Source organism: Danio rerio, chromosome 24 (genome assembly GCF_052040795.2).
Source record: "Danio rerio strain M-AB ecotype USA chromosome 24, GRCz13ab, whole genome shotgun sequence".
Classification (NCBI taxonomy): Eukaryota; Metazoa; Chordata; class Actinopteri; order Cypriniformes; family Danionidae; genus Danio; species Danio rerio.
The window spans coordinates 24,750,997-24,771,580 of NC_141044.1; the positions used below are offsets into that span (position 1 = coordinate 24,750,997).

The 20,584-nt window shown below is 31.8% G+C and overlaps 1 protein-coding gene and 1 long non-coding RNA gene across 4 annotated transcripts in view; one reads left to right on the forward strand and one right to left on the reverse strand.

Moving 5' to 3' along the window:
- flt3 (fms related receptor tyrosine kinase 3) overlaps positions 1-20,584 on the reverse strand; it is a 49,621-nt gene that overhangs the window by 21,314 nt on the left and 7,723 nt on the right. For all 3 annotated transcript variants that reach the window (XM_087309506.1, XM_087309507.1, XM_087309505.1), the window contains exons 4-7: positions 20,367-20,509; positions 20,098-20,204; positions 19,855-19,972; positions 19,627-19,775 (exon numbers count right to left, since the gene is read on the reverse strand). In XM_087309506.1, coding sequence (XP_087165632.1) covers positions 19,627-19,775; positions 19,855-19,972; positions 20,098-20,204; positions 20,367-20,509 — 517 coding nt within the window. The remainder of the gene's footprint in view (positions 1-19,626; positions 19,776-19,854; positions 19,973-20,097; positions 20,205-20,366; positions 20,510-20,584) is intronic.
- Positions 15,589-17,232, forward strand: LOC147838036 (uncharacterized). The gene is made up of 3 exons (XR_015525487.2): positions 15,589-15,717; positions 15,982-16,093; positions 17,100-17,232. It is a non-coding gene; the product is annotated as an uncharacterized LOC147838036 (long non-coding RNA).

The following is a 20,584-nucleotide window of genomic DNA, read 5'->3' on the forward strand; positions in this document are numbered from 1 at the left end:
AATAAATAAAAACGTAAATCAGCAGTATTCTTAGACATTTGTCGTTAAAATAAGGTCATAGTTCACTGCCAAACTTCTTGCTGCTGTGCATCTGATGCAGAGCAAAGAAAGCCATTTCCGAGCAGCACCTGGTTTACATGATTGTTTCAGAGCTATTGTAGGCCTAAATAATAGCCTACTCTGTATAAAATAATAATTTATTATTATTATTATTATTATTATTATTATTATTATTATTATTATTATTAGGCCTATTATTATTAGTATTGTTATTATTATTATTTACTTAGTTATTCAATGGTTGTAAGAACACATTGGACCCTGCATGGGGCTATAATAAATGGTACCATTTGTTTCTATTGGATTTTCTCCTATTTTAATTTAATATATGCCTTTAGCCTATTGTAAATATTTATTTGATAATTAATACTTTTTTATTGCAACGTCAAAGTAGGCCTGTCTTATTATTATTATTTGTTATTATTATTTTGTCATTATTGTTGTTATTATTATTGTAGCAGGGACATAGCCACAGGTGAGGCAGAGTGTGCTGGTGCCACCCAAAGTGGCATCTTGCACCTGAAAATAGATGCCTTCGCGCTCAAGCGCGTGCAAAAAAACTGCACAGGCAAAAGTAATGATGAATGTGTTGAAGGAAAAAAAAACATTCTAATTATTTGTTAATAAAATAGTGCAACATTATTCTCAGTCAGTGTAGGCTGAAAAAATTAAGATCGCCAGCATTTCAAGGGTGGTTTTATTTTTAGTTCATTGCTGTGACGCGCTATATTTCACTAAGGCTGCATGAGACTGCGCATCTTGCTTATTTTCTCTATTTTACATACAGAACATATCATACAGTCCAGGTTCTACCGTTCTAGTGAGTGCGGGGCATTGCTTTACAGTGGTAAAGTGGATTATTTCTTGGCAAATTCATAATGATTCACTTTGTTTAGTAATAAATTTCATAGTTATAAAATAACTACATTTCAAGAATATGTTAACACTTCCAACTATTTAGGATTATTTATTACATCAAAAGTAATTTTAAAGTAACATTAAATGTACGTATAACTGCTTAATTGTGTGTGTAAACACCTAAGATGCAAAAAGCTTATTTGGACCAGAATAGGCCAACTAAATGCAACGGTCAATGTATGTAAACTTATGACCTAAAATGTCTTAAATGACTAAATTTAAGTATTTTTAAGTTTTTAAATAATTTAAGTTTAACATAAATGATTTAAACTTTAAACTTCAAATTAACAGAGTATGGCAAACTTGTTCAGAGTAAGTTTCAATAAATTGTTTATTAAATGGAGGTCAGGTGTCTATCTTAATTATAATTATTAAATATTATGACACTATAATTCAGTGGTGTATTGGAGAGTACGCACCTTTTAATTAATTAATTTTAAATAAGTGGTTTATCCTAAATAAAATGCAATGGGATAGGTGTGCAATGAATAGTTTGAAAACCCCTGGTTCAGACTAACAGACAAGCTAGCTGTCTGTGCGCTGCGCTAATAACTTGGCATTTGCTCTTTTCGGTGCTGCCAGATGCATTTACTATTGCATAAAATAATAAAAAAGGTAATTCGGTAAAGCGCGTGATGCGCACAGAAATAAGCGCACTATATGCATATGTCGAATTAAGTTCTCTTTTTCTTTAATCAAGACTTTTCCATTCGAGGAATTACAGTTAATAATAGCTTAGTCCTTATAAACGATCAGTTTATAAAATACACAATTTACGGATCAAGCCTAATGAAGAATAAGAAGAATATGCAACGCATTATGATCCTTGAATGATCAGAGCGCATTTATATAAACTATATATTTTATATAATCCATAAATGTTAAAAAACATTATACGTTTAAAGTAATGGAACATTATATGTTATAAAATCTAAACTATTATTTAGGCTACAGGCTAAATAAAGGCGCCTTTTCGGGGCTGTTCATCGCGTGCGTCAAAGAAAAGACATGACACAATCTCTATAAAAACTTGTTGTTTATTTACAATATCTAAAGGGATATAAAACATCTAACATGCATCTCCATTCTCAACGAGTTTCTGTGTTCTGCATCCTTCACAGACCGAGGTCTCATTCCGAGGTAATCTGTAAATATTCTAATTTGGTTCTGGCACATTCTTGATTAAAGGTGAAACTGACCGGCGCAACGGATGATTTGTCATCTAGAGTGACTACAGTTATAATACAGGTTATGGAACTATTTCACTTTAATTTCATATTATTATTTTATTAAACAAACAAACCAGTTTTTGTTTTGGCTCTGCATGCAGCGTATTGAATCTTTGAAGCATTGCACTTCAAATGTTATTCCTTTTTTTTTTAATTGTATTTTTAATATTTTTAATTATACAACACAAAATTAGTTCTAAACAGATACATTTTCCTATAGGCTATGATGAAGTGTATATTTTTGTTCACACAGGTCCTATACAAAACTGTGTGGATGGATGATTTGTTTCTCCGTGAAAACCACTCATTTAATAAGCAAAACAGGCCAAAATGTTGTTTAGCTTGCGTCAAACTGGATGGACAATTTACAAACATATTGAATACAAAGGCTGGTTATTTTATGCAATGAGGGACAATAGGCCTATTACAAATTAAAGAAAATTATTTGCATATTAAAACGAAAATATATAATACAACAACAGATCCTACCTCATAAGAAATGACTTTAGATAATGTAAATAAGCATAAAGTTTTTTTTTTGAGATTGTGTGTCTAATTCAGTAGTGTAGTGCGTTCGCGTGGGTTTCCTCCGCGTGCTCCGGTTTTCCCCACAGTCCAAAGACTTGCGGTACAGGTGAATTGGGTAGGCTAAATTGTCCGTTCTGTATAAGTGTGTGTGTATGTGTGGATGTTTCCCAGAGATGGGTTGTGGCTGGAAGGGCATCCGCTGCATAAAAACTTGCTAAATAAGTTGGCGGTTCATTCCGCTGTGGCGACCCCAGATTAATAAAGGGACTAAGCCGACAAGAAAATGAATGAATAATGTGCAATACTAATTTAAAATACGTATCACTAACCTTATATGTGAAATAGCAGGGCCCGCTGTAGCACTTTCTCAAGAAGAGCAGATGTCAAATTATTAGCGCAACGCACATGTAGCGAGCTCATCTTTTTGTCGGAACTACTAGACACAATTTTTTTATCAACTATAATGTGTTTAATTAGTTAATTTGAAATTTATTTCATTATTCCAGCAATAATTGTTGAGTGAAAGAATGCGCTAGAAATATGCATTGCGGCTCCCTTTATTGTACAGGCTTATTGCACTTAAACTTTTTTAGGTTCGGCTCTCGAATTAGTAAGGTTATGAGTAAATGTTATTTAAAATATTTAAAGCCTGCCATCTAGCCTACAATAACAGCAAATTTAATAATAAAAAATAATAATTATAAAAAATAATAAGACATGCCTACTTTGGCGTTGCAATAAAATAGTATTAATTATCAAATAAATAATTACAATATATAATTAAAATAGGAAGAAATAAATGAAAACAAATGGTACCCTTTGTTTTTATAGCAGGGCCCAAAGTGTTCTTATTCTGGTTCTGGTAACAACTATTAAAAAGAAAAAAAACACACCAAACAATAAAAACACTAGTAACTGATAATAATAATAATAATAATAATAATAATAATAATAATAATAATAATAATAATAATAATAATTATTATTATTATTATTATTATTATTATAAAGCCCTTGCTCTGAAACAATCATGCAAACCAGGTGCTCCTCGGAAATGGCTTTCTTTGCTCTGCATCAGGTGCACAGCAGCAAGAAGCTTGGCAGTGAACTATGACCTTATTTTAACGACAAATGTCTAAGAATACTGCTGATTTACGTTTTTATTTATTTATACATACGGAATGAATGTAAGCCTGCTAACTGTGTGTGGTTCAAATGATAGAATATGTAAACTTAGTTAATATATAATTAAATAATAATAATTAAAAGCCTGCGTGTAAGGCTTTTATTTTGAGGGTGACGTCACGAGCGCAGATTTGGTTGACCAATTAGAGGAAAGTGGGCGTTTCAGCACCGCCTACATGTGTAAAATGAATTTTAAAGTCGTTTATCCGTTTTCCTACCCTAAACCAAAAAACGAAAATCCAGCCAAAATCTCGTTTTTTCGTTTTCTCGTGAGCAAAAGAAAAACGGAAAAACGGCCGTTTTCTTCATTTCCTTTATTCCGTTTGAAAATGGAAAACAAATGAACAAAACGTACACGGACCGTACACGGACCATTTTTTGACTCATTATTTCGTTTTGGTTTTGTGTTTGTTTTAATATTTCGTTTTAAGTTAATAAGCTGAATAACAGATGAGTTTCCGTTTTTTCTGCCTACAGAATAAACAGAAAAACGAAATATTCATCGTTTTTCTGATGTTTCGTTTTCCGTAATAAAAGGAATAATCAAATGAACGGATGATACACGGACCATCATATACAAAAAGGAATCGGTTTTAGGCGGATTCGATTCTTTACTGTTCACTAAGGAGCCGATTCATAGAACCGAACGGACACGACTCGACATGCAGGCAACGGGGTCCGTGTACGTTTTGTTCATTTGTTTTCCATTTTCAAACGGAATAAAGGAAATGGAGAAAACGGCCGTTTTTCCGTTTTTATTTTGCTCACGAGAAAACGAAAAAACGAGATTTTGGCTGGATTTTCGTTTTTTGGTTTAGGGTAGGAAAACGGATAAAAGACTTTAAAATTCATTTTACACATGTAGGCGGTGCTGAAACGCCCACTTTCCTCTAATTGGTCAACCAAATCTGCACTCGTGACGTCACCCTCAAAATAAAAGCCTTACACGCAGGCTTTTAATTATTATTATTTAATTATATATATAAACAAAGTTTACATATTCTATCATTTGAACCACACACAGTTAGCAGGCTTACATTCATTGCGTATGTATAAATTAAATAAAAACGTAAATCAGCAGTATTCTTAGACATTTGTCATTAAAATAAGGTCATAGTTCACTGCCAAACTTCTTGCTGCTGTGCACCTGATGCTGAGCAAAGATAGCCATTTCCGAGGAGCACCTGGTTTACATGATTGTTTCAGAGCTATTGTAGGCCTAAATAATAGCCTACTCTGTATAAAATAATAATTTATTATTATTATTATTATTATTATTATTATTAGGCCTATTATTATTAGTATTGTTATTATTATTATTTACTTAGTTATTCAATGGTTGTAAGAACACATTGGACCCTGCATGGGGCTATAATAAATGGTACCTTTTGTTTCTATTGGATTTTCTCCTATTTTAATTTAATATATGTCTTTAGCCTATTGTAAATATTTATTTGATAATTAATACTTTTTTATTGCAACGTCAAAGTAGGCCTGTCTTATTATTATTATTTTTTGTTATTATTTTGTCGTTGTTGTTGTTATTATTATTGTGGCAGGGACATAGCCACAGGTGTGGCAGAGTGTGCTGGTGCCACCCAAAGTGGCATCTTGCACCTGAAAATAGATGCCTTCGCGCTCAAGCGCGCGCAAAAAAACTTGCACAGGCAAAAGTAATGATGAATGTGTTGAAGGAAAAAAAAACATTCTAATTATTTGTTAATAAAATAGTGCAACATTATTCTCAGTCAGTGTAGGCTGAAAAAATTAAGATCGCCAGCATTTCAAGGGTGGTTTTATTTTTAGTTCATTGCTGTGACGCGCTATATTTCACTAAGGCTGCATGAGACTGCGCATCTTGCTTATTTTCTCTATTTTACATACAGAACATATCATACAGTCCAAGGTTCTACCGTTCTAGTGAGTGTGGGGCATGGCTGTACGGTGGTAAAGTGGATTATTTCTTGGCAAATTCATAATGATTCACTTTGTTTAGTAATAAATTTCATAGTTATAAAATAACTACATTTCAAGAATATGTTAACACTTTCAACTATTTAGGATTATTTATTGCATCAAAAGTAATTTCAAAGTAACATTAAATGTACGTATAAACTGCTTAATTTGTGTGTAAACACCTAAGATGCAAAAAGCTTATTTAGACCAGAATAGGCCTACTAAATGCAACAGTCAATGTATGTAAACTTATGACCTAAAATGTCTTAAATGACTAAATTTAAGTCTTTTTAAGTTTTTAAATAATTTAAGTTTAACATAAATGATTTAAACTTTAAACTTCAAATTAACAGAGTATGGCAAATAAATTGTTTATTAAATGGAGGTCAGGTGTCTATCTTAATTATAATTATTAAATATTATGACACTACAGTGGTGTATTGGAGAGTACGCACCTTTTAATTAATTAATTTTAAATAAGTGGTTTATCCTAAATAAAATGCAATGGGATCGGTGTGCAATGGATAGTTTGAAAACCCCTGGTTCAGACTAGACGAGCTAGCTGTCTGTGCGCTGCGCTAATAACTTGGCATTTGCTATTTTCGGTGCTGCCAGATGCATTTATAATGCATAAAAAATAAAAAAGGTAATTCGGTAAAGCGCGCGATGCGCGCAGAAATAAGCGCACTATATGCATATGTCGAATTAAGTTCTCTTTTTCTTTAATCAAGACTTTTCCATTCGAGGAATTACAGTTATTAATACCTTAGTCCTTATAAACGATCAGTTTATAAAATACGCAATTTACGGATCAAGCCTAATGAAGAATAAGAAGAATATGCAACGCATTATGATCCTTGAATGATCAGAGCGCATTTATATAAACTATATATTTTATATAATCCATAAATGTTAAAAAACATTATACGTTTAAAGTAATGGAACATTATATGTTATAAAATCTAAACTATTATTTAGGCTACAGGCTGTTCAGCGCGTGCGTCAAAGAAAAGACATGACACAATCTCTATAAAAACTAGTTGTTTATTTACAATATCTAAAGGGATATAAAACATCTAACATGCATCTCCATTCTCAACGAGTTTCTGTGTTCTGCATCCTTCACAGACCGAGGTCTCATTCCGAGGTAATCTATAAATATTCTCGTTTGGTTCTGGCACATTCTTGATTAAAGGTGAAACTGACCGGCGCAACGGATGATTTGTCATCTAGAGTGACTACAGTTATAATACAGGTTATGGAACTATTTCACTTTAATTTCATATTATTATTTTATTAAACAAACAAACGAGTTTTTGTTTTGGCTCTGCATGCAGCGTATTGGATCTTTGAAGCATTGCACTTCAAATATTATTCCTTTTTTTATTATTGTATTTTTAATATTTTTAATTATACAACACAAAATTGGTTCTAAACAGATACATTTTCCTATAGGCTATGATGAAGTGTATATTTTTGTTCACACAGGTCCTATACAAAACTGTGTGGATGGATGATTTGTTTCTCCGTGAAAATCACTCATTTAATAAGCAAAACAGGCCAAAATGTTGTTTAGCTTGCTTGCGTCAAACTGGATGGACAATTTACAAACATATTGAATACAAAGGCTGGTTATTTTATGCAATGAGGGACCTATTACAAATTAAAGAAAATTATTTGCATATTAAAACGAAAATATATAATACAACAACAGATCCTACCTCTTAAGAAATGACTTTAGATAATGTAAATAAGCATCAAGTTTTTTTTTTTTTGAGATTGTGTGTCTAATTCAGTAATGTGGTGCGTTCGCGTGGGTTTCCTCCGGGTGCTCCGGTTTTCCCCACAGTAGACATGCGGTACAGGTGAATTGGGTAGGCTAAATTGTCCTTACTGTATAAGTGTTTGTGTATGTGGATGTTTCCCAGAGATGGGTTGTGGCTGGAAGGGCATCCGCTGCATAAAAACTTGCTAAATAAGTTGGCGGTTCATTCCGCTGTGGCGACCCCAGATTAATAAAGGGACTAAGCTGACAAGAAAATGAATGAATAATGTGCAATACTAATTTAAAATATGTATCACTAACCTTATATGTGAAATAGCAGGGCCCGCTGTAGCACTTTCTCAAGAAGAGCAAATGTCAAATTATTAGCGCAACGCACATGTAGCGAGCTTATCTGTTTGTCGGAACTACTAGACACAATTTTTTTATCAACTATAATGTGTTTAATTAGTTAATTTGAAATTTATTTCATTATTCCAGCAATAATTGTTGAGTGAAAGAATGCGCTAGAAATATGCATTGCGGCTCCCTTTATTGTACAGGCTTATTGCACTTAAACTTTTTTAGGTTCGGCTCTCGAATTAGTAAGGTTATGAGTAAATGTTATTTAAAATAGGCTATTTAAAGCCTGCCATCTAGCCTACAATAACAGCAAATTTAATAATAAAAAAATAATAAGACAGGCCTACTTTGGCGTTGCAATAAAATAGTATTAATTATCAAATAAATAATTACAATATATAATTAAAATAAATAAATGAAAACAAATGGTACCCTTTGTTTTTATAGCAGGGCCCAAATAGTTCTTATTCTGGTTCTGGTAACAACTATTAAAAAGAAAAAAAAACACACCAAACAATAAAAACACTAGTAACTGATAATGATAATAATAATAATAATAATAATAATAATAATAATAATAATTATTATTATTATTATTATTATTATTATTACTATAAAGCCCTTGCTCTGAAACATTCATGCAAACCAGGTGCTCCTCGGAAATGGCTATCTTTGCTCTGCATCAGGTGCACAGCAGCAAGAAGTTTGGCAGTGAACTATGACCTTATTTTAATGACAAATGTCTAAGAATACTGCTGATTTACGTTTTTATTTAATTTATACATACGCAATGAATGTAAGCCTGCTAACTGTGTGTGGTTCAAATGATAGAATATGTAAACTTTGTTTATATATATAATTAAATAATAATAATTAAAAGCCTTCGTGTAAGGCTTTTATTTTGAGGGTGACGTCACGAGCGCAGATTTGGTTGACCAATTAGAGGAAAGTGGGCGTTTCAGCACCGCCTACATGTGTAAAATGAATTTTAAAGTCTTTTATCCGTTTTCCTACCCTAAACCAAAAAACAAAAATCCAGCCAAAATCTCGTTTTTTCGTTTTCTCGTGAGCAAAATAAAAACGGAAAAACGGCCGTTTTCTCCATTTCCTTTATTCCGTTTGAAAATGGAAAACAAATGAACAAAACGTACACGGACCCAACGGCTCTCCTAATTTGAAATTCACCTGTCGTCTTTCATCCAGCGAATTCATCCTCGGTAAGTGTTTTAAAGTCAAATTCTGTCCGTTAAAGGATTGTTTTTTAAGTATTTCTGTGTATTGTGTGTGTAATTTAAAAGAATTAAGTGACATTAGTTGTAGGTTCGTATGTGACGCTATCCGGTAACAAAAAGGTATTTTAAACAAGAAATAACAAACGCCAGGCGGTCATTGTAGTGTTTGCGAGGTATTAGATACAGTGAGTTTATCTTGAGTGAGTTTTTGACCATACGTTAAGTTACCTGAAAAAAACATAACTTTAACTTATTGTAACTGCATGGTCCGTGTACATTTTGTTCATTTGTTTTCCATTTTCAAACAGAATAAAGGAAATGGAGAAAACGCCCGTTTTTCCGTTTTTCTTTTGCTCACGAGAAAACGAAAAAACGAGATTTTGGCTGGATTTTCGTTTTTGGTTTAGGGTAGGAAAACGGATAAACGACTTTAAAATTCATTTTACACATGTAGGCGGTGCTGAAACGCCCACTTTCCTCTAATTGGTTAACAAAATCTGCGCTCGTGACGTCACCCTCAAAATAAAAGCCTTACACGCAGGCTTTTAATTAATATTATTTAATTATATATATAAACAAAGTTTACATATTCTATCATTTGAACCACACACAGTTAGCAGGCTTACATTCATTGCGTAAGTATAAATTAAATAAAAACGTAAATCAGCAGTATTCTTAGACATTTGTCATTAAAATAAGGTCATAGTTCACTGCCAAGCTTCTTGCTGCTGTGCACCTGATGCAGAGCAAAGATAGCCATTTCCGAGGAGCACCTGGTTTACATGATTGTTTCAGAGCTATTGTAGGCCTAAATAATAGCCTACTCTGTATAAAATAATAATTTATTATTATTATTATTATTATTATTATTATTATTAGGCCTATTATTATTAGTATTGTTATTATTATTATTTACTTAGTTATTCAATGGTTGTAAGAACACATTGGACCCTGCATGGGGCGATAATAAATGGTACCATTTGTTTCTATTGGATTTTCTCCTATTTTAATTTAATATGCCTTTAGCCTATTGTAAATATTTATTTGATAATTATTACTTTTTTATTGCAAGGTCAAAGTAGGCCTGTCTTATTATTATTATTTTTTGTTATTATTTTGTCGTTGTTGTTGTTATTATTATTGTAGCAGGGACATAGCCACAGGTGTGGCAGAGTGTGCTGGTGCCACCCAAAGTGGCATCTTGCACCTGAAAATAGATGCCTTCGCGCTCAAGCGGGCGCAAAAAAAACTTGCACAGGCAAAAGTAATGATGAATGTGTTGAAGGAAAAAAAAACATTCTAATTATTTGTTAATAAAATAGTGCAACATTATTCTCAGTCAGTGTAGGCTGAAAAAATTAAGATCGCCAGCATTTCAAGGGTGGTTTTATTTTTAGTTCATTGCTGTGACGCGCTATATTTCACTAAGGCTGCATGAGACTGCGCATCTTGCTTATTTTCTCTATTTTACATACAGAACATATCATACAGTCCAGGTTCTACCGTTCTAGTGAGTGTGGGGCATTGCTTTACGGTGGTAAAGTGGATTATTTCTTGGCAAATTCATAATGATTCACTTTGTTTAGTAATAAATTTCATAGTTATAAAATAACTACATTTCAAGAATATGTTAACACTTTCAACTATTTAGGATTATTTATTGCATCAAAAGTAATTTCAAAGTAACATTAAATGTACGTATAAACTGCTTAATTTGTGTGTGTGTAAACACCTAAGATGCAAAAAGCTTATTTAGACCAGAATAGGCCTACTAAATGCAACGGTCAATGTATGTAAACTTATGACCTAAAATGTCTTAAATGACTAAATTTAAGTCTTTTTAAGTTTTTAAATAATTTAAGTTTAACATTTAAACTTTAAACTTCAAATTAACAGAGTATGGCAAATAAATTGTTTATTAAATGGAGGTCAGGTGTCTATCTTAATTATAATTATTAAATATTATGAAACTACAGTGGTGTATTGGAGAGTACGCACCTTTTAATTAATTAATTTTAAATAAGTGGTTTATACTAAATAAAATGCAATGGGATCGGTGTGCAATGAATAGTTTGAAAACCCCTGGTTCAGACTAGACGAGCTAGCTGTCTGTGCGCTGCGCTAATAACTTGGCATTTGCTCTTTTCGGTGCTGCCAGATGCATTTATAGTGCATAAAAAATAAAAAAGGTAATTCGGTAAAGCGCGCGATGAGCGCAGAAATAAGCGCACTATATGCATATGTCGAATTAAGTTCTCTTTTTCTTTAATCAAGACTTTTCCATTCGAGGAATTACAGTTATTAATAGCTTAGTCCTTATAAACGATCAGTTTATAAAATACACAATTTACGGATCAAGCCTAATGAAGAATAAGAAGAATATGCAACGCATTATGATCCTTGAATGATCAGAGCGCATTTATATAAACTATATATTTTATATAATCCATAAATATTAAAAAACATTATACATTTAAAGTAATGGAACATTATATGTTATAAAATCTAAACTATTATTTAGGCTACAGTACAGGCTGTTCAGCGCGTGCGTCAAAGAAAAGACTTGACACAATCTCTATAAAAACTTGTTGTTTTATTTACAATATCTAAAGGGATATAAAACATCTAACATGCATCTCCATTCTCAACGAGTTTCTGTGTTCTGCATCCTTCACAGACCGAGGTCTCATTCCGAGGTAATCTGTAAATATTCTAATTTGGTTCTGGCACATTCTTGATTAAAAGTGAAACTGACCGGTGCAACGGATGATTTGTCATCTAGAGTGACTACAGTTATAATACAGGTTATGGAACTATTTCACTTTAATTTCATATTATTATTTTATTAAACAAACAAACCAGTTTTTGTTTTGGCTCTGCATGCAGCGGATTGGATCTTTGAAGCATTGCACTTCAAATGTTATTCCTTTTTTTTTTTGTTGTATTTTTAATATTTTTAATTATACAACACAAAATTGGTTCTAAACGGATACATTTTCCTATATGATGAAGTGTATATTTTTGTTCACACAGGTCCTATACAAAACTGTGTGGATGGATGATTTGTTTCTCCGTGAAAATCACTCATTTAATAAGCAAAACAGGCCAAAATGTTGTTTAGCTTGCGTCAAACTGGATGGACAATTTACAAACATATTGAATACAAAGGCTGGTTATTTTATGCAATGAGGGACAATAGGCCTATTACAAATTAAAGAAAATTATTTGCATATTAAAACGAAAATATATAATACAACAACAGATCCTACCTCATAAGAAATGACTTTAGATAATGTAAATAAGCATCAAGTTTTTTTTTTGAGATTGTGTGTCTAATTCAGTAGTGTAGTGCGTTCGCGTGGGTTTTCTCCGGGTGCTCCGGTTTTCCCCACAGTAAAAAGACATGCGGTACAGGTGAATTGGGTAGGCTAAATTGTCCGTACTGTATAAGTGTGTGTGTATGTGTGGATGTTTCCCAGAGATGGGTTGTGGCTGGAAGGGCATCCGCTGCATAAAAACTTGCTAAATAAGTTGGCGGTTCATTCCGCTGTGGCGACCCCAGATTAATAAAGGGACTAAGCCGACAAGAAAATGAATGAATAATGTGCAATACTAATTTAAAATACGTGTCACTAACCTTATATGTGAAATAGCAGGGCCGCTGTAGCACTTTCTCAAGAAGAGCAAATGTCAAATTATTAGCGCAACGCACATGTAGCGAGCTCATCTGTTTGTCGGAACTACTAGACACAATTTTTTTATCAACTATAATGTGTTTAATTAGTTAATTTGAAATTTATTTCATTATTCCAGCAATACTTGTTGAGTGAAAGAATGCGCTAGAAATATGCATTGCGGCTCCCTTTATTGTACAGGCTTATTGCACTTAAACTTTTTTAGGTTCGGCTCTCGAATTAGTAAGGTTATGAGTAAATGTTATTTAAAATATTTAAAGCCTGCCATCTAGCCTACAATAACAGCAAATTTAATAATAAAAAATAATAATAAGACAGGCCTACTTTGGCGTTGCAATAAAATAGTATTAATTATCAAATAAATAATTACAATATATAATTAAAATAGGAAGAAATAAATGAAAACAAATGGTACCCTTTGTTTTTATAGCAGGGCCCAAAGTGTTCTTATTCTGGTAACAACTATTAAAAAGAAGAAAAAAAAACACACCAAACAATAAAAACACTAGTAACTGATAATAATAATAATAATAATAATAATAATAATAATAATAATAATAATAATAATAATAATTATTATTATTATTATTATTATTATTATTATTATTATTATTATTATAAAGCCCTTGCTCTGAAACAATCATGTAAACCAGGTGCTCCTCGGAAATGGCTATCTTTGCTCTGCATCAGGTGCACAGCAGCAAGAAGCTTGGCAGTGAACTATGACCTTATTTTAATGACAAATGTCTAAGAATACTGCTGATTTACGTTTTTATTTAATTTATACTTACGCAATGAATGTAAGCCTGCTAACTGTGTGTGGTTCAAATGATAGAATATGTAAACTTTGTTTATATATATAATTAAATAATATTAATTAAAAGCCTGCGTGTAAGGCTTTTATTTTGAGGGTGACGTCACGAGCGCAGATTTGGTTGACCAATTAGAGGAAAGTGGGCGTTTCAGCACCGCCTACATGTGTAAAATGAATTTTAAAGTCGTTTATCCGTTTTCCTACCCTAAACCAAAAAACGAAAATCCAGCCAAAATCTCGTTTTTTCGTTTTCTCGTGAGCAAAAGAAAAACGGAAAAACGGGCGTTTTCTCCATTTCCTTTATTCCGTTTGAAAATGGAAAACAAATGAACAAAATGTACACGGACCCTGCATTAATGAATTCTCTATTTCAGCACAACACTGAGATGAAGGCGAAGTCACCATGAAAAGTTAAACGTTTACCGTTAAGGTAAGCTCTGGTCTTCACATAGTCATTATGACTAACTTAAGTTATCATTATGGTAAAATTTTTCAACTGTAAGCTAGTTATTTAAACTAAACTCATAATGAAATGAGTCTTAACTGTTTTATCAAATGGAGCTGAAAATTAAATGCAGTTGAATTATTTTAAGCTAACGTTAATATTAACAAAATACATATTAATTGTCTATTTCTCAATAATGTTAATGAGCTTGATGTATAGTGTGTCATTAACTGTACATTTAATTTTTGGTGTTCAGGTGTACCTAAGGTGAGTGTACGTTCTGAGTACACAGATATAAGCCAAAGTCATTATCACTATATATATATATATATATATATATATATATATATATATATATATATATATATATATATATATATATATATATATATATATATATATATATATCCTATTCTAAGAGAAATGGATGGGGTCAGGGAATGATTTGTGTACAAATGTATTTTAACCCCATTCAGATTGGTATGGTTGTACCATAGATTTAGATTAATTAATGTTAAGTCTTATTTTACTCTTATTATATTTATCTGTTTTTCAGCTACAGTAATTGATGTTGAAAAACTGATGCTACCAATCTCTCCTCACTTGATTATTCAAGGTAATGTTGATGTCTTCCTCATTTTGATTAGATTTTTAAATGTCAAGTTGTTCACAGATTTGTTGTGAGGAGTTTCATGTACAACCTCTTTTTCTTCTTCCAGCAGTTCTTAAGATAAAAAAAAATCTGGTGTTAAAACAGCCACGGCTATGCTATTTGCCTACCAATTGCTGAGTAAATATTAGACAAACATTTTTTTCTATAACTGTTGTCTTTGTGTTTATTAGCAATTTTACTGGGCGTATGTGTTTTTTTTTTTTTCAAACAGCCTGGAAACTGTAAGTTTAGTTCAATATGTTATTTTATGCTAGTCATTTTTGTGTAAACATAGATTGCATGGTGAAGCTATCGTTTTATAGTGGGAAAATGTAAAAGAGAATCACTGAATACAATGGCATAATGATTCTGCTTGTTCAAAGAAAGTACTTGATTTAGTTTTCCTCAAGCGACACATCAGTTTTTATGACTATTGCTTGACACTTAAATTGAAGGGAAAGTACACCCCAAAATGAAAATAATAGCATCTTTGGCATCCTCCACTTGTTTCAAAATAGTTATACATTTAATTTGTTCCGTTGAACACAAACTCGTATTTTTTAAAGAAATTTGGTTCAAATATGGATGTCAATAGTTACTGGTTACTAACAGTCTTCAAAGTATCTGCTTTAGTGTTTAACAGAAATTTAAACGGATTTAAAACACATGGAGTAATGGTGGCAAAAAAGTAAACTATCCTTTTAAATATTTTATTCTGAGACTTATTTATATATGTCTTGTCTTTTGCCATATTGTCTTTCTAGCTCAGATTGTGATGAACCTGGAATGTGACACCAGTTACTCTAAGACAAGAATCGAATAAAGCACAGATGTGGAGGGATTTGCAGCCAAACTAACTGGAGGGAAGGAACCTTTAGGTAAAAGCACCTGCTTTATTTAGATCTGAAGTATTTTATTTGACATAGAGATTTATTGTTTTAATTCTAATTTAAAGCAAACAAGGTTGAGCACCCCTGGTCTAAAAGCTCAAAAATGCTGTTTCCGTGATAAGGTTAAATGTAGTTGAGAAACAGATTCATTAGGATCAATGCTTAAATTAAACATTTTCTTCTCTCTGTAGACCAAACATGTTTACTATCCCTCACATTTTAATAAATTGTTTCTGTTTTTGTTTCTTACAGTGTGGGTGAACATACTACCTGGATGTCCAACAAAGGCTGCACAAGAGCTCATTTGATAGCACATATTCTGTCCTGTCTACATCTCTGATGAGCTGGAAGTGCTTCGACATCAGTGAGTAATACATCTTTATATTGTCATGCATACAGGATTTCTGTAAGCTTAGCTTTAATGTTATTATTTTAGTATTTAAATTATTCTCAACGTTTTACTGATGCTGTGCACAGTAACGTCATGATGATTTAGTTTGAGGAAATGTCACTAGAGGGTTTGTATAAAAAAATAAATAAATAAATAAATTGTATGAAATGACTCGATAAAATGTTTATTTGTCTCGCTGACATGCCATCACTGCTGCATATTAAAATACAGTAATACGAATTGACAGCAGAATATTACCACAAACATTTCATGAAGTAGGCTAGACTGCTCTTAAGTTCTCTACTCAACTTTAACACATTTCCTCGTGTTGCTGAGCCTCTCTGCAGATTTTGCCAAAAATGAATGCTTAGTGATTACTTTGTTTTATGCAAACCAAATATCAATAACTCATCATTAGCATTATTTTAAAAAATCACCCACGGCTTTCATGTTCTCTAACGCAATCTTATCTGTAAGTTAGAAGTGGATTTATACGTGTTAAAAGCCTAAAAGTATTTAATTAACATTAGTCACGTTAAATTAGATTATTTTTATTTATTTAATTTTAAATATGTAGCCTCTTAAAGTGAGAATGAACTGTGTTTACCCCTCTTAAATCCGTGGAAGCACTAGTAGTGTGATCATGGAATCAGATATTCGAGCTATACAGAGTCGGACATTAAGTTAAGATGAGACTTTATTTTTTACACACCTGTGTGGACACCTGACTAGCGATCTTCAAGAACAATGCCCGCTGATCTTTTCCCCATTAACGTTAGTGTAATTTCGAATTGACAACAAACTGTATTTCACCAACAAAAACAATTAAAAAAAACTTATATATATTATAACTGTTATATATATTTATATATATATATATAAAAACAACAGTGCAGTGTTTCGTTTCTGAATGAATTAAATGGTTTGAGGGATGATCAGTTTTTACTTCAGTGATTGATTTTGCTTGTCATTTTTGCAGGATCATCAGAAGTGCTCCTGCCCTTTTTCACTGTCCCTTTCCACATCATTTGGCCTTCATCATTTCCTGTCTGGTAGCAGTATTTTCACCTGTTTTTAAAATTGTAATAATTTTTGATGCATTAATTGTTGACTGGTTTTAATGATCAATTGTTTATTAGGGTTCTGTTGCTTTGTTATATTGAATAATTGCTACTGTTTTAGCATGGTTTACACAATAAACCTTTATTGTGAAGTTAAAGTTTCAGTTTCTTTATTTTTCTTGTATTTCTTGAACAGTTAAAATAACACTTGTGCAATTTTTGAACTTTTTTTACCCATTATAAAGTAGCACTATTAAATAAAATAAAATAACATTTAATAACTGTAAAATACTATACAGTAATAATGAAAGTAACGTTAAAATACCGTAGTTCTTCATGGTAAAAATGTACAATAAAATACTGTTTTCAGTTTTGCAGTATGTGTATCACTACTGTAATTGGTGTTTCAGTAAAAATCAACAACAGTAAAATGATGTATTACATTTTACAGTAAATGTAATACTAATGTAATTAGTATTACAGTAATGTTACTGTTTTATGAAATACAGCAGCTACTGGATAATTGTTGCCAGTAACTTACTGTTAATTTAACAAGAAATCGTTTACAGTGTAATTATAATAGTCTTAATAACTCATTTCTAATAACTGATTTATTTTATCTTTGCCCTGATGACAGTAAATAATATTTTACTTGATATTTTTCAAGACCCTTCTATACAGCTTAAAGTGACATTTAAAGGCTTAACTAGGTTAATTAGGTTAGCTAGGCAGGTTAGGGTAATTAGGCAAGTTATTGTATAATGATGGTTTCTTCTGTAGACTATCGAGAAAAAATATAGCTTAAAGAGGCTAATAATTTTGTCCCTAAAATGGTGTTTAAAAATTAAAAACTTCTTTTATTCTAGCCGAAATAAAACAAATAAGGCTTTCTCCTGAAGAAAAAATATTATCAGACATACTGTAAAAATTTTCTTGCTCTGTTAAACATCATTTGGAAAATATTTTAAAAAGAAGAAAAAAAATTCATAGGGGGGCTAATAATTCTGACTGCAACTGTAGTATATCTCTATACTCTCTGACTTACTTCTAAAGTTATTGTTTGTACAGAAAATTCTGAACAGACACAAAGGAGCGTTAACTCACCTTAAAATGCATTAAATTAACTTTTGTGGCACATATTGCTATATTTAATTAACAAAACGATCATAGAAGCACTTTTAATTTGGGATTTAGACACAGAAGGTTTAATACTGTTCAGAATAAAAACATTAATACAGTATGTAACACTATATATATATATATATATATATATATATATATATATATATATATATATATATATATATATATAGTTGAAGTCAGAATTATTAGCCCCTCTGAATTATGAGACCCCTGTTTATTTTTTCCTCAATTTCAACATATTTTATTTTTTCAACACATAATAGATAAACATAATAGTTTTAATAACTCATTTCAAATACCTGATTTATTTTATCTTTGCAATGATGACAGTAAATCATATTTTACTTGATCTTTTTCAAGACACTCCTATACAGCTTAAAGTGACATTTAAAAGCTTAACTAGGTTAATTAGGTTCACTAGGCAGGTTAGGGTAATTAGGCAAGTTATTGTATAATGATGGTTTGTTCTGTAAACTATCGAAAAAAATATAGCTTAAAGGGGCTAATAAGTTTGTCCTTAAAATGGCTTTTAAAAAATTAAAAACTGCTTTTATTCTAGCCGAAATAAAACAAATAAGACTTTTTCCACACAAACAAATATTATCCGACATAATGTGAAAATTTCCTTGTTCTGTTAAACATCATTTGGGAAATATTTATAAAGAAAAAAATTCAAAGGGGGGCTTATAATTCTGACTTCAACTGTGTATACAGTGAAATTTTCCAGCAGGGATGCATTCAATTAATGAAAAGTAACAGTAAGGACATTCATAATATTTCAGAAGAAGTTGTGTTTTAATCAAATTATGTTCTTTGGATGAAAAAAAAAAGAAATTTTTCCAAAGAAATTTTAAGCAGCACAACTGTTTTCAACACTGCTAATGACAATAAATAAATGTTTATTGAGCAACAAATCAGAATGATTTCTGAAGCATCATGTTACGCTGAAGACTGGGTTAATGTGCCTGAAAATTCAGCTTTGCCATCATAAAAATAGCTTACATATTAACCCTTTAACAGGTAGTGTAACCACCTGGTTGATCTTTTATCCATAGGTTATCATCATAATAGGTTATCATGATATTTATCAGAGTTGTGTCAGTATATTATTCAATCCAAGATGTGGGCCAAACAATTATTTTTCAAGTAGAGCATGTTTAAGGGTCAATACCGTATATTAAACGGATCACAGTTAATTTGTGACAAAGTAATCTCAATTTTACCGTATATCGATCAAATAAACGCAGCCTTGGTGAGAATAAGAACATTAAATATAACAATGAAATAAAGAAAAAAGCATACCATAATGATAGACCTCAGTGCATTCTTCTCCCAGAGCATTACTGGCACAGCACTTCTGATTTGGATTTTTAGAAAGATAACTATAATAACTTATCAAAGTGCTCTCTGTCTTACATGCACTACTTGTCATGCCCTCCTCTGCATCATCACTAAATAAACACAAAATCAAAACAGTCACAAACATCAACTTTTCAGAAACTGTATCGGCAACCATAACTTTCTTCTTACCTGTTCCCATACCACCTGAGAGTTGGTTTTGGGTACCCCTCAGAAGTGCACACTAACTGAGCTAGATTTGTAGACCCTGCCTTTAAAATAGCTTTGAGAACTGGAACCGATGGCCTTCCTAGAGACAACAAAAACACATCTGAAACGATTCATGCAGGATGAAGTCACTTTTTAAAGCGATGCTTTACGAGTGCTAGTCTTAATATAAATATATTTCCTCTATCTGATAAGCGTTTGACTTACTTTGTGTTGCCCGAACAGCCGTAACAGTTTTATTGCCACAGATCACAGAGTATTTTTCATTTCCCAATTTTTCAATGCATTGTAACAGATGGATAGAAGAATTTGTCCTGTAGGAGAAATTTTAATAATTGTATTTTATTTATGATTCAATCAGAGATATAGTCTAGATGACCAGCAGCTTCACTACTATTAGCGGTTTATCACTAATATCACACATTGAGTAAACAGTTTAAACTTGCATTAACAAATGAACCATCATCTATCCAAACCTTTGATAGCAGAGACATTTACGCTCATTGGAGCTGTTTTGTTCACATGCACTGTAAATTTCCACCACTTGTCCTTCAGTGACATCCAGTTTGATTGGGTCAGAACTCATTAAGTCAGTCTCTTCCAGCGTGCATCTTACAGTCTAAAAAAAAACATGTTCTTTAACACACAATCATCTTTACCATCAATGCTAAAAATAAACTTATTCTGACGGTAA